The 14,868-nt window shown below is 52.4% G+C and overlaps 1 protein-coding gene and 1 long non-coding RNA gene across 2 annotated transcripts in view; one reads left to right on the top strand and one right to left on the bottom strand.

The window, feature by feature from the left end:
• Position 1: 1 nt before the first annotated feature.
• Il6r (interleukin 6 receptor) overlaps positions 2–14,868 on the top strand; it is a gene marked incomplete at its 5' end in the record, with an annotated part of 42,472 nt that continues 27,605 nt past the window's right edge. The window contains one exon of the mRNA XM_015502656.1: positions 2–47. Coding sequence (XP_015358142.1) covers positions 2–47 — 46 coding nt within the window. The remainder of the gene's footprint in view (positions 48–14,868) is intronic.
• Positions 9,667–10,578, bottom strand: LOC125620262. The gene is made up of 2 exons (XR_007351877.1): positions 10,440–10,578; positions 9,667–10,302 (listed from the first exon to the last, which is right to left on the bottom strand). It is a non-coding gene; the product is annotated as an uncharacterized LOC125620262 (long non-coding RNA).

The raw sequence follows: 14,868 nt of genomic DNA, 5'->3' as shown, positions 1-14,868 counted from the left end.
TGCGGCGCCCGGGGCGGCGCTGGCTCCAGGGGACTGCGCGGCGCTGGGTAAGGGCTCCCGCGCGCCGGGGGTCGCAGGCGGGTGGGGGATCCGCCGTGGCCGCTCACGATCGGGCTGGGGGTGGCGGTGGAGGGAGACTGGAACGAGCAAAGGAAGTGTGGTCGCCCCCCTTTTTTGTGGCTACCTTAGGTGTCCGCGGGCACCAGTCGCCAGAGCAGGGCTGATCCCGCTGCGGGGGTGGGTGCGCCCCCTGCTGCGTGCTGCTGCGCTCGGGTCTGTCTGTGCCTCGGTAGCTACCTGAGGTCTAGGTACAGGACAAGGACCTGACTCCCGCGTCCCAGGGCCCCATGCATCTGTTTTCTCCGGTTATTCTAAGTGGAGATGCCGCCGAGGGCGCCCCAGCGGGGCATCCTATGTCCCCGCACCCCGCTTCTCCCTTGTGTTTGAGCGGGGCACCCCGCCTGGTTCTACCCCAACCCTCTGGTGTCCGTGTGGATGACAGTGCCCTGACTGTGAAGTCTGACATCACGGGCGCTGAGTCACCGATTCTCCCGCCGCACGCACTCGCTTCAGGGGGCACCAGCTCTGGCAAGCCAATTGTCCCGTCCTGGGAATTTAACTGAGTGGGCAGCAAGGCATTGGAAATTTCTGGGGGTGACCTGAGCTGGATACCCCTTTCAGACTGGAGAGTGAGGGGCGGGAGAGAGGGCCTCGTGCCCCTGTGGACTGCACTCTGCCCCCGCTGCCAGGCCTTTCTATGGGTCTGGCTACGCGCCCAGCGGCCTGCCTGGGCTTCGCTCTAGAGGACCTGCTGCTCTAGAGGGTTATTTTAGGGTCTGAGGGCTTCTTTGAGGACACAACGGAAAACCAAGGGGCAGCGGGTAGGTATTTGGAACGGATGGCTGGGAGACAGTGGCTCTGGCTGTCACTGCTTATGCCACCCTGAGCTCCTGGGGGAACCACTTTTTAGATTTCTCCCCGCAGGAAAGGTAAGGTCCACACAGGTGGAAGTTGGGCTGGAATGCCTGTGGCTCTCTTCGCTTTCTGGATGGTTGTGGTCTTTGAGTTCAGAAGAGAAAAGTTACTGCACTAACAGGCCAGTGTTGACAGAGACCAGGGTTTACACATCTTCTCCTTCCCCTTCCCCTTCCCTTCCCCCCTTCCTCCTCCTCCTTTTTTTTTTTTTTTTGGTGCTGGTATTGCACCCCGAGGGCTTCACCGCTGAGTGACATCCCCAAAATATTTTTGAGACAGGATCTTGTTAGCTGAGGCTGCCTTTGAACTTGGACTCCTCCTGCCTCAACCTCTCACTGTGGCTGGGATTACAGGCATGCACCACTGTGCCTGGCTACAGGTTTTTTTTTTCTTTTTTTGGCCAGGGATTGAACCCAGGGATGCTTAATCACTGAGCCACATCCCCAGCACTTTTTATTTTTTTTAATTTTTATTTTGAGACAGGGTCTCCTTGAGTTGCTTAGGGCCTTACTTGGTTCTGAGGCTGGCTTTGAACTCCTGATTCTCCTGCCTCAGCCTCTCAAGCCACTGGGATGACAAGCATGAGTCACCATGCCTGGCTTCACTTTGACGAAGCTACAGGTTTGTTTTTTTTTTTAAATTCTCCACTGATCTACATAAAACTTTGAAAGAGGCGATTGAAGTTCAGAGAGTTTGGGATGGGAAGTCGTCAAGCCTACCTGATGAAGGCTTACTCCTCTGTGGCTCTGTGCTTTACTGTGGCAGATCCCCGAGACTCCCAGATGTAGAACTGGACCAGCAGACAGAGCTGAGGATAGTTAGGGGCAAGCTGAAAGCCACTGGATGCTGGGGCAGAGAGACTGAGCAAGGGGAAGTGGAGGCCAAGACCTGCTCTTGGTGGAGTCAGAGGGATGCAGAGGCCTTCCCAGCTTCCCCAAGAAGGGAGCAGGGCTCGCTGCCTGCCTGCTCCTACTCCTGCCACTCCCCAGGGCACCTTCCCAGGAGGCTGCTGCTGCTGCTGGAGGCGTCCTTTGGTTCCTAGGTAGCTGCAAGGCCCTGTAAGGACAGTCGTTGTGCTCAGTTCTGCTTCCCTGGTGCTCTGAAGAGATGGGCAAGGGGATCTCATGACAGAGCGCTTGTAAAAGACAGAAATGAGAATTGGGGGAGGAAGTGAAAGCCCTCCCAGCTCAGAAGGAAAATGCAGAGAAGGAGAAGCATGCAGCTCCTCTCCCACACCCACTCAGACTCAGCCCACAAACTGAGAGCAAAAATACAGCAATTGTACAGGAAGCCCGGAGCAAATGACTGTGAGATAGCCCGCTGCAGAGAAATGGGGGGCAGAGGAGGCAGCGGAGGCTGAGCAGAGGGGAAACCTGCAGGCCTGCCTGGGCGTGGAACTCGCAGAGCCCAGAGGCAAGCTTTCCCAGGGTCAGCAGCCATCCCAGGTCCAGGTGCAGCCAGGACTCCTCAGCATCCTTGCCTAGGAGAAGGACCCCGGGCCAGCTGGGTCTCAGGCTTCAGCTCCGACATTCAGGTGTCAGGCTGGAAGCCTGGGCGTGGGTCATTCCAGTTCCCCTCGGTGCAAGAAAATACACAGAACGCCATGCACACCTCTAAGTGTCTCAGAGTCCGGTCAGGACCTCTGAATTTCCTATAGGGCAAACTCTCCCTCCCTCCCTCACCTGCTTGTATCCCTAGGCTCGCCCTCCATCAGTGTTTCTCAGAAGGATTGTTCTGGGTCTAGCCTGAGGTTTGGGGTCTGTGTTGGATGAGTGGAGTCTTGGTAAAACGCTGATTCTCAGCGCCCACCCCAGATTGATGGGTTGATGGACGGGTACTGGGGCTTGAACCCGGAGGAGCTTTGCCATTAATAGGTCTTGCTAGGTTTCTGAGGCTGGTTTTGAACTTGAGATCCTCCTGCCTCAGCCTCCTGAGTTGCTAGTATTACAGGTGTCTGCCACTGTGCCTGGCTCATGCCTGACTTATTAAATACGAATATCAGGGAGTGAGTTCTGAAAAAAAAATTTTTTTTTTAAACAAACTGCCCTTCATGATTCTTAGGCACCATCGGGGTTGAGAACATCTGTCTACATGGTGTGATTGAGGAACTGAATAAACGCCCTTCCCCTGCAGCCTCCCAGCTGCCAGAAGTCTGTCCTCACTTTGGCTCTGTCCCTTGTTTATCACTGCAACAAACATTTTTTTTTTTGAGTCCCTGGAAAGCCAATGAGGCCTCCGTGGGATCAGCCACTCAGACTCCACCCTGAAAGGAGCCTGAAAATGGTCAAGTACAAATCCTGAAGAGGACAGAGAAATGCAGTCTCTTTGACTTGCCTGCTTGGTACCGACTCCTCACAGACAAATTGGCTAGGGAGGTGGCCAGAAAGAAGTGACCCTGTTGGAGGACCACAGTCACCAAGAGCACCGACCTGACTCCATCCCCTCCTCTGGACCCTCAGCAAACAGAGTAAACAGTACTCCCCGCATGGGGAACTTGTAGGGTACCCAGAGCAACCCGGATGCTCACGGCTGCAAGTAGGCAGCCTTCCCTCTGCCCACCTTTCCCTCTGCCCACCCTTCCCGACTCTCCACACTTGCATCCAGAGTACTCCCAGTCACCAACTCTAATCCAGGCCCAAAGCTGTCTAATATGCTAGCCAGTGGCCATGTGTGGTCATTTAAATTTAAAAGCTAATTAAAATCAAATCAAACGTGGGGTTTAGTGGCATGTGCCTGTAATCCCAGCAACTAGAGAGGCTGAGACAGAATAGCAAGTTTGAGTCCAGCCTCAGCAACTTAGTGAGACCCTGTCTACCCCCACCATAGAATAAAGTAAAATAAGATAAAATAAAAAAGACTGGGGATGTGACTCAGTGGTTCGATCCCTAGTACCAAAACAAAGCAAAACAAAAAGTTAAACCGAATGAAAAATGTAATTCCTCAGGTGTATTAGCCACATTTCAATGATCAGTGACCACTGTATGGGCAGCCCAGATACAGAGCATTCATTCCCCCGTCAGTGGAAGTTCTACCCGGCAGTCCTGATCTGTGTCTTCTAGAGGTTTCTGTCTGTCCTCCCCCCTTCCCTTCCCCCTGTCTTCCTCTCCTGTCCTCCTCCTTTCTTTCTTGGCACCGGGGATTGAGCCAGGGCCTCATGCTGGACAAGCTCATTCTGCACAGGTAATGGCTGAGCCAGACAGAGAGATCTCTGCCCCACCTGCCAGGTAAAAAGAAGGTAGCCTTGGGCAAGTGACTGAATCTCTCTTGAGACTCCATGTCACCATCTGGAAAATATAAAAAAAAAATCATACAGCCGGCCCTCTGTACCTACAGGTCCCATATCCAGGGATTCCACCCAAGTACACTGAAAAGTAATGGAAAAAAAAATTGCCCTCATACTGAACACGTACAGATTTCCCCTACCTTTTCATTATTCCCTAAATAGTATAGTTCTAACAAGTACGCAGACAGCGTTTACATGGTTAGGAGGGAGGACCTAAAGTGTATGGGAGGATGTGAGCAGGTTATATGTAAATACTTGTCATTTTATAGAAGGGACTTGAGCACTCACAGATTTGGGTATCTGAGGGGGTCCTGGAACTGAGGATGACTGTACTACCTCACAGGGTGGAATGAGGATTAAATGCGCTAAGGAATATTTCAGAAAAGTCCCCAGCACCAAGCAAGTGCAGTGAAGCCAGCTCAGTGGTGCACACCTGCAATCCCAGAGACCTGGGAGGCTGAGGCAGGAGGATCTCAAGTTCAAAGCCAGCCTCAGCAACCTAGTGAGGGCCTAAGCAACACAATGAGACCCTGTCTCAAAACAAAATACAAAAAAAGGTCTGGGGATATTGTGTCTCAGTGGTGAAGCACCCTTGGGTTCAATCCCCAGGCCCAAAATAGAATACAAAAGTAAAAAGAGCTGGGGATACGGCTCAGTGGTAGAGCACCCCTGGGTTCAATCCCCAGGGCTGCAAAAATAAAAACAAAAGTGTAGTTAATCATTTATTCGTTTCAAGATTTATCTTGAGCTCCAATTGTGTTGCAGGCACAATTCTAAGAGTGAGATGCAGAAGTGAACAAAACGGACAGAAATCCCCAGGTTATGCAGCTTCCTTCTAGCGGGGGAAAGAGCAGGATGTAAATTAAAAATATAGTATGATAGCAACTAGTGCCAAGGGGACAAGCCTGGGAGAGAGGGTGGCACTGTGGGTTGGGGACGGTGTGATGCAGAACTGGTATTTTAGGGGACGCCTGGCTGAGGGGTGATGTTTGAGAGAAAGCCTAATGGGAACAGGAAAATATTTAGAGATTTCCTGGGCTCCCGCCTCCCCTGAGACCATCTATCCTCCTCGAGGGCCTCTCATGTTCTGGGGCAGAGGGTTCTGTAGGGACACACAGATGTTCCCCGCCCCAGAGAAGCTGCAGTGTCTCTGAGGACAGAGGCCTCAGCCGTTCAGCCCTGTGGACACCAGCTGGGCAGGGATGTGCCAATTGTCACATCATTGACTCTGGGTGAGGTGCAGATCTTTTTTTTGGCAGTACTGGGAACTGATCCCAGGGGTGTTTCACCACGGAGCCACATCCCCAGCCCTTTTTTATTCTATATTTTGAGACAGGGTCTCACTGAGTTGCTTAGGCCCTCACTAAGTTGCTGAGGTTGGCCTTGAACTTGTGGTCCTCCTGCTTCAGCCTCCCGAATTACTGGGATTACAGGTGTGTGCCACCATGTGCAGCTGAGGTATAGGTCTTTTAAAGAGAGATTATTTCCTCTGGTTCTGGAGATTGAGCACAGATATCCTCTACCACTGAACTACATGCCTGTTTATTTTTTATTTTGAGACAGGGTCTCGCTAAGTTGCCCAGGCTGGCCTTGAACTTGCAATACTCCTAATAGCTAGAATGCAGACAGGCATCTCCACAGCCAGCTCAGAGGGTTTTTGAGGGCTGCAGTGGCCCTGGAAGGCAGAGAAAGACTTTAAGCCTCACCCCTGGGGGTCCTTGGGGAGTGCCTTTTGGGAAGTCAATCTGTGTGCTCCGCCCACTGCCCTTCCCTAGGGATCAGAGATGTCTGAAGTCCCTAGCAGCGGGAAACCTTGTCTGCTACAGTCCTGGGCTTGGGTTTCACTTTTAACTGAAACTCAGCAGACTACCCTCCTTCCCATCTGCCTCTTGCCAGCTCTGTGCCTGGCTTTGTCCCCATCTGTGTGGCCCTGAGGCCTTGCACCCAGGCTGTCCCCCCAGCAACCTTTCTCCAACTCGCTTCCCTCTCCTCTTCCGAAACTCCTTCCTGAAAGCATCCTTTGGTCTTCCCTGTCTATGTGACAATTGCAGTAAATGCGACAATTTATGAAGTGCTAACTGTAGGTAGGAAGTGTGCCAAGCTCTTGTGCCTGCGACCATCTTGATTCTCCTTAACAGCCTTAGGGGGGAGGAAGGCAGCACCCTGGCCTGGGTGGGGTGGGCTACCAACCGGACGCAGGTTTTGTGGGAAGGGAGGGTCAGAGGTCAATTTGAGATGAGACCACCTAAAGAGCAGGCTTACGGAGAGCTGGTACAGGAGGAGGCCTGAGCCTAGGGATGGATGTGGGGCCTCCACAGGTGGATGCTATTTTAAGCCCCGACGCTGGCCGTGATCACCCTGGGCTGGATAATGGGGAAAAGAGGGGGCCCGAGCCTCTTCTGGAGCCACAGGAAGAGGAACCAGCAAGGGGACTTGAGAACATGTGGCCAGTGAAGCAGGAGAGAGATGGGGACAGTTGTGCTCCCAAGAAGAGGGAGAAACCACTGTCCCATGATGCTGAGCGGTCGGCGGGGNGGGGGGTGGGGGTGGGGGTGGGGGGGGACCAAGCTTGATTTAGCAACAGGCAGGTACCTGGTGGTGGCCTTGACCCGGGAAGCTCTGGTGAAAGGGCAGGGACCCAAGGCTGGTGAACAGGAGAATAGGAGAGCCCCAGGTGGTGGCACTCACCTGTGATCCCAGTGACTTAGGAGGCTGAGGCAGGAGGATGGCACATGCAAGACCAGCCTGGGCAATTTGGCAAGACCCTGTTTCAAAATAAAAAAGGGCTGGGGTACGGATCTAAGGTGGAGCACCCTGGCTTCACTCCCCAGTACCCGTCCCTCCAGAAGAAAGTGAAAGAGGGAAAGGAGAACAGGAGGGAAATGGGAAACAGGGGGTAGGGGACGCTCTTGAGGAGGGCAGCTGTCAACGAATGGCGTGTTCATGAGCCAAAGTACGGTTGACTAGGGGGAGGCTGTTTGCTTGTTTTTTTTTTTTTAAAAGAGTGAAACAGCAGCATGTTACATGCTGATTAAAAGGACCTAATAGAGACTGAAACATTGACAGAGAGGTGACCTTGTATAGGTGAAAAGAAACAGGCTCAGAGAGGTTCAGTAACTGGCTCAAGATCACACATCAAGGAGTGACAGGGGGCTGAGCTTTTTCTATCACATCATGTGTGTTGCCAACAAGCCCTACTCTTCCCAGGGCAGAGGGACAGGGAGGTCGTCTGTCTTCCCGGTGTCCTCATTAGAAACTCACTGCACCCCTTCCTGTTGGTGTGACCAGGACAGCCCCCTCTTGCCCTAGGAAGTACTTATTGCCTTCCCCTCCCCTCTCGCTCTTTTCCCTTGGAACTGGGGAGTGAACCCTGGACACTCAACCACTGAGCTCCATCCCCAGCCCTTTTTTTGTGTTTTATTTAGAGACAGGGTCTCAGCAATTTTTAGGAATTGCTGAGGCTGGCTTTGAACTTGAGATCCTCCTGCCTTAGCCTCCTGAGCTGCTGGGATTACAGGCCTGGCCTCCAGTATTGCAGAAAACCCCAAACTTTCTCTCTCTCTTTCTCTGTTTTGAATTTCATTGCATGGATATACAGAATTTATTTATCTCGTCCCCCACCCTTTAAAATCTTTCTTTTTAGTTGTAGATGGACACAATACCTTTATTTTGTTTATTTATGTGGTGCTGGGGATCAAACCCAGTGCCTCGTGCATGATAGGTGAGTGCTCTACCACCGAGCCACAACCCCAGCCCTCAAGTCCCCTTTTGATGGACATTTAGTTGTTTCCTGCCTTGCTAGACAGTGTTGTGGGGATACCATTGCATCCCTCATGTGACATGAGTGCATATCCTGCGGGATAAAGTCCTCAAAGTGGGGTTGATGAGTCAAAAGATACGTGTATGTATATGTGTGCATGTGTGTGTGTGTGTGTATATATATATTTGGTCCTGGGGATTGAACCCAGGGGGCACTTAACCACTGACCCACATTCCCAGATCTTTATTTTTTATTTTGAGACAGGGTCTTGCTAACTTGTTTAGGGTCTCCCTAAATTGCTGAGGCTGTTTTTGAACTTGCAATCCTCCTGCCTCAGCCTCTCAAGTTGCGATTTATGATTTTGACTGAGAATAAAAGTTGCTCTGATTTATACTCCTAGTGACAATGTGATGACCTCACACCTCTTCCAGTGTGTTATTAAAGTGGTGTCTACCTAGAAAATGGTATCTGGGTGGAATTAATCTGCATTTAATTTATATGAGTGAGACTAGATTTTTTTTCCCACATGTAATAGGCTTTAGCATAATCTATTTATATAATCTACCTGTTCTTTTTTTTTTTTTTTCCTTTGGTACCTGGGATTGAACCCAGGGGCACTTAACCCCACTGAGCCTCATCCCTGGCCTTTCTTTATTTTTTATTCTGAGACAGGGTCTTGCTAACTTGTTTAGGGTCTCCCTAAATTGCTGAGGCTGGCTTTGAACTCAAGATCCTCTGCCTCAGTCTCTCCAGCCGTTGGGATCACAGGTGTGTGCCACCGCACCCGACTTTCATTTTTTAAAAATCTTTTTCTTATTGTTTATGGGAGCTCCTAATAGATCAAGGAATTCAGTCCTGCTGTAATGAGTTGAGTTGTGGACATTTTTTCAGGTGGTCAGTTGTCTTGTGACTTTACTTTTTGTTAGTTGGGGTCAGTTTTTGCCATGCAGATGTTTGTTTTTGAACTGTAGATGAATTCTTGGCTTCTAGGTCGATAGTGTTTTTTTGTTTTTTTGTAGTTGTATATGGGCCGCGTGCCTATATTGTGTTTGTCTATGTTTTTAATGTGGTGCTAAGGGTCGAATGCAGCGCCTTACATGTGCTAGGCAAGCACTCTGCCACTGAGCTACAGCCCCGGCCCAGTTAATAGGTTCTAAAATATTCTCCGTTTCCTTCTGGTGCTTTAAAGTATTATTATTATTTTTAATGTTGTTGTTGCTATTACTATTTTGTATGGGGGATTGAACCCAGGGATGCTCTACCACTGAGCTCCATCCCCAACCCTTTTTATGGTGAGACGGGTTTCCCAGGCTGGCTTTGACCTTGCCATCCTCCTGCCTCAGCCTCCGAGTCGTTGGGTTATGGGTGTGCACACCCAGTCCTGGCAAAGCAGGGCTTTTACTGGATCATGGGGAAATTCACTGAACTTGACTCTCTATTCCCCCTGAAGGTCCTTGGGATCAGACCTTTGCCACCACCCCTGGTCCCACACTGTTTCAGATGTGGGTAAGGCTGACCCTCCCATTTCTGTTTTCTCAGAATCTCGCTGGCTCTGTCTTCTTGTTTACTTTCCCATTTGAACTTTAGAATCAACTTGCCGAGTTCAAAGAAAAAAAAAAGTCCTGTTGGTATTTTTATTAGCACAGAGTCAACTTGAGGAATTAGTTGAAGGAGCATGGATTCACTTAGATACTCCAGTGCTGAGTCCCCTCGCTTGAAACAGAACGCGGGATGTGTTACAGCAGAAGTGCAGCAGCCCCGAGAGTCTTCACCAGACCCACAGCCCGAGCCCATCAGAACCAACCCCGTGGGCCCCGGGGGAGAGAGCCACCCCTTCGTTGTGATGTTTAGATGTTGAGTCTTGCTTCCTCCTGTCTGGTGTGGGGGGTGGAGACTGGAGAAGGCAGCGCCCGGTAGGTGGACCTGGTCTGACCCCTCCTTCCATCCTCCAGAAACTGATTATGAGCCAGGTCCTTGTTGCACCCCAAGGCTACCCTGAGAGATGGAGAGATAAGCCTCACGTGGTGTCCCCTGGGAAGGCAGAGGGCTGTGGAATAAACACGAACCAGGAGTCCAGGGCCCGGAGTCCGGCCTGGCCACGTGACACACTGGTGGTACAACTTTTGGGACCTTTTCCCTCCTCTTCTATAGAAATGAGCAGCTTCACTGGGCACGGTGGTGCACGCCTGTCAACCCCAGCGGCTCAGGAGGCTGAAGCAGGAGGATTGCAAGTTCAAAGCCAGCCTCAGCAACTTAGCAAGGCTCTAAGCAACTCAGTGAAGAACTGTTTTAAAATACAAAAAGAGTTGGGGAAGTGGCTCAGTGGTAGAGTGCCCCTGGGTTCAATCCCTAGTACCAAAAAAGGAAGCAAGACAGGGAGGGAGGAAGGAAGGAGCTTCAGTTAGACACAATGGCACCCACCTGTAACTCCAGCAACCCAGGAGGCTGAGGCAGGAGGATCACAAGTTCAAGGCCAGCCTCTGCAATTTAACAAGACGCTGTTCAAAATCAAAAGAACTGGGGGATGTAGCTTAGTGGTAGAGCACCCTGGATTCCTTCCCTGATACTGGAGTCGGGGGGGGGGGGCAGAAAGGAAGGGGCAGCAGCTTGGTCTGAACCCTCCCTAGGGCCCTCTCCATCTTCACATAGCCACCCACCCTTAGCGCAGCACACATCCCTGACTGCTGCTCTTCCTCTCTGTCTGGACCACAGCCCCTGCGCCTCTCTGCAGCCGCGTCCAGTCCTGCTGTTAATCTCCGTGTATCTTAATCTCCTCCGGGGGTTAGCTGGGGGTGGGGTTGGATTGTTTGCCCTCCTCAGATACCCTTTCCTTTAATTACTCTATAATCTCTGAGAGGGATCCAGGGCGGACCTTCTTGGCCTGGGGCCACGTAATGTGTCTGGTGCTGCCTGGGGAGGGGTGCGTGTCTTCCCCTCAAGAAGCAGTGAGGGCACGTGGGGGCTGCCTTTTTATGGGTCCTAAGGAGCCTCCCCCCAGGCCTTCTCTGGCAATCAGCGGGGCAGATGGAGCGGAAGGCCGAGCCAAGGTAAATACTGCCTGCGCCAAACACAAGACAAACACCGGCAGGTACAAGAGGTACAGACACATTAGGGCAGGGTGGGGAGGCTCCTGCCAGGGGAGCCATCGCTCTGAGAAGACGGTTTGGACAAACTGGGCTGCGAGCCAGGTTAGAGAGGGACACAGTCCAGAGCCTGGAAGCCCCGCAGTCTCGCCTGTCCTGGATGACATCTTGGGATCTCAGGGAGAAGTGACCCAGGGATGGAAGGACCCGGGAGGGAGGGAGATGGAGTCAGAGGTGGTGGTGCCTCTTTGATTTCTTTGGTGCTGAGGATAGAACCCAGGGGTGCTTCACCTCTGACCACATCCCCAGCCCTTTTGAAATTTTATTTAGAGACAGGGTCTTGCTCAGTTGCTTAGGGCCTTGCAGAATTGCTGAGGCTGGCTTTGAACTCACGATCCTCCGGCCTCAGCCTCCTGAGCCACTGCACCCAGACAGTGGTGCTTTTAAGATGACTCAGCATTCAAATGCTGTTCGTATGGGGTCAGGGAGAAATCTCAAGGCGTGACTCCACACTCCCCAGATCCCGGGCCTTACTAGGGGTGGCCGGCTGTAAGGAGGAGACCCGCTCCCCTTTATGCAAACCCCTCAGATCTCAGGGCTCCTTTTCCCAGGACTCTGTGAAGTCTCAGAAGGTGTAGGGCGAGCAGGGAAGGGGAGAAGGTGGAGAGAGGTGGGTGGGCACCCCTGAAGAAGGGAACTGGGGAGGGGTAGAGAGAGGTGACCTGGGCCAATCCCTTCACTTCTCTGATCTGTGCCTCCCTGTACAGTGGGGATGCACCTCCCTCCCTCTCAGTGCTGCTGTGAGGAGACTCTTGGGTAAGGGCCTGGCCCGCGGGGTGAGTGCTCTATGATGACGGTTCTGACTATTATCGCAGTAGAAGCCCCCGAGACCGATTTCAGCCCTTAGATGGAGAATGCAAGGAGAGGTGACCGAGAACACGGGGGACCTGTCCTAGCCTGTGTGGGACCGCAGTCTGCATTGCTTTCCATTTGGACCTGGGCTGCCCACATTCTCCTAGCAACCTCTGGACATCCACCTCCTTTCCGATCAAGGCCCCAAGTGCTGAGAGGGGACCTTTAATTCTTGCATGACCCAGTCTGAAACTCTGTGCTTCTGAAACCTGAGAGACGGGAGGCCATCCTGGGCTGACAGCTGGACCCCGTGTGCCTGCTAAGGAACGGCTGTGAGATGGGATTAACAGGCGCGAGTTAAGCCTGTGTCCTCGGTGGCCGGCCAGGCAGGCGGCCTGTGCACTGCTTACATAAATGGGGCCGGGAAGCTGAACTTGTTTTTTCTGGCAAGAGCAAGGGTGTGCTGCAAGAGAATTGAGAAATCGGTTTCTCGTGGGCCTGTTTTTCTCAGGTTATTGACATTTGCCAGTTTACATGGAGAGGGGAAAAGAAAATTAGAGCAACAACAAAGCCATTTGGGTTTCTAGCACCCAAACTTGGTCCTAATGGGGGAAGAACCCCACTTCCCAAGAGCTGTGCTGTAAGGTCCCTGCTCCAGGAGTGTCCCGCGTGGGCAGGGATTTGTGGGATTGCTGGCTGGGATCTAATAGGATCTACGCTCTCCTTCCCTTGAGGAATGGGAGGCAGGGGAGGTGGTGGGAATTTCTCTGCCCTGGAGCTCTCCAGAGAGAGAAATGTGTTTGTCTCAGGGCCATTGGATGACCTGGCCCCATCCCTCTCCCCGGGTCCTCACCAATTACAATAGTATGTTCATAGATTGAGTCTGTGTTGCAAGGTGGCATTGTCCGGGGTAAGCAGGTGTGCTTCCTGCCCTGGGAGCTAATGATGTGAGACCGTGGGATGCTGAGACGGCAGGAGTAGGGGCTGGTGGGGACCTCCAACCTCAGTCTGAACCTGCATTTTTCAGAAAAGGTGAAAAGTGGGCTCTGCCAGGGGCAGTGACGTGCCCACAGCTGCCTGCCAGTCCTGGGCAAGACCAGGAATAGAATTCGGTCTCCTGATGGTGCAGGAGTGCATCAGGCTGCCTCGTGCTCTGAGATGTGCAGTATAGGAGAAGAGCAGAGCCGGGGAGGCCTCCAGTTGGTCAGGGACTAAATGCAAAGTGCACTTGAAGATTGAAAAGGCACTTGGGGCCAGGTGTGCTGGTGCACTCCTGTAATCCCTGCAGCTTGGGAGGCTGAGGCAGGAGGATCCTGAGTTCAGAGCCAGCCTCAGCAACTTAGGGAGGCCCTAAGCAACTTAGCAAGACCCTGTCTCCAAATAAGATATAAAGAAGGGCTGGGGGTGTGGCTCAGGGGGTGTGGCTCTCTCCTTTTCTGATCTGACCCTCAGGAAGGGACTTTGTTTTCTCTGCTGTTCCTATTTCTTCATGGAACCTGGGATAAGGGTGCTCCCTTCCTGCTTCTGACTGGTCTTGGCAGGAAAAGAAGGACTCGAAATCCTTGGTCGCCCCCTCCTCTCTCCTGGTTCTCGGGTGCTTTCTGATGCCTAGGAGCTGGGGTGGGGGACAGCTGATTTATTCTTAAGGTGATTGGGAGAGACTCAGAAGCAAGGAGCAGCGCCATCTCCCATCCTGGAGGCTGGGACAGGAGGTGGGAGGGCGATGGGGCCTCCTTCTGCCTCCAGAGCCAGGACTGATCCCCTTGGAGGATGCTCACACCCTCCCTGCTGTCTTGTGGGTCAAACCTCCTTCCTTACTGTGCTTTAGATACTTCAGACCCCAATCCTTCCCAAATTCTTCACTTTTTTTTTTTTTTTTTGATACCAGGGCACTTAACCACTGAGCCACATCCCCAGCCCTTTTTGTATTTTATTTAGAGACAGGGTCTCACTGAGTTGCCTGGGGCCTCGCTAAATTGCTGAGGCTGGCTTTGAACTTGCCATCTCCTGCCTCAGCCTCCTGAGCCGCTGGGATTACAGGTGTGCCGCCCTGTGGCTCCAGGACTCTTCATTTTCTGATACCTTTGCGTATTCTGTTCACTCCTTGAAATGCCATTCCCAGCAGCCACACTCTCCAGGCTCCCATCATTTCTCAAGGTCATGTCTCGTTTCCCCTTTTAGAATGATGTGTCCTCCTTCTTACCTCCCTCAATACTTCAGGATCATTTATTTCAGAATAGCCTGAATCATAGGTGATTTTAAGTCCTCCACAGGGGTCTGTGGATGTTAAACAAAATAAAATATGGAAAGGTGGCACAGAGCCAGCACAGAGTACGTTTTCAGTGACAACATGTGGATTTTCTTCATGATCTGACTTAAACTATACTTCCAAGATCCTTCACAGTCAGATAAGTGCTGATGGAAGGATTGAAACTGAGTTAAAAGCTCTAGAAGCCACTGTAATGAATAATGAGAATGAGCCCCTGCTCTTGATGCAGGTGAGGAACAGAAATTCTTGATTTCTTAAGCTGGGGACAGGCACAGGCTTGCCATCGGTCCTGAAAGCCTGGGCATTTGCTCAAGGGCGGATGCTGAGCTGTGCGCAGGATCCCAGCTTGTGCCGCACCTGCCCGCCCTGCGCCAGGGCCACCACCAGGTTGGGTGGGAGCACCCGGCTGCTGGGGCGCGTCCTGCAGGGAAGCAGGCTCCTGGGAGCACGTGACCACTATGGGTCTCTTCCTTTGACCGGCTGCTCTGGTGGGGCCTACCAGCGGGGGTCCTGGTAGGGACCAGGGAGCAGAGATAAAGACAGACGGGAGGAGTCAGGATGAGCCCACAGACGGTTCCTGGTGCCCATCAGGGGGTCAGGCCTGCGGGGGGGGGGGGGGGGCAGGGGGACGGTGCTCAGGACAGTC

Source organism: Marmota marmota, unplaced genomic scaffold (assembly GCF_001458135.2).
Source record: "Marmota marmota marmota unplaced genomic scaffold, marMar, whole genome shotgun sequence".
Taxonomy (NCBI): domain Eukaryota; kingdom Metazoa; phylum Chordata; class Mammalia; order Rodentia; family Sciuridae; genus Marmota; species Marmota marmota.
This window is presented reverse-complemented; position numbering and strand designations above follow the sequence as displayed.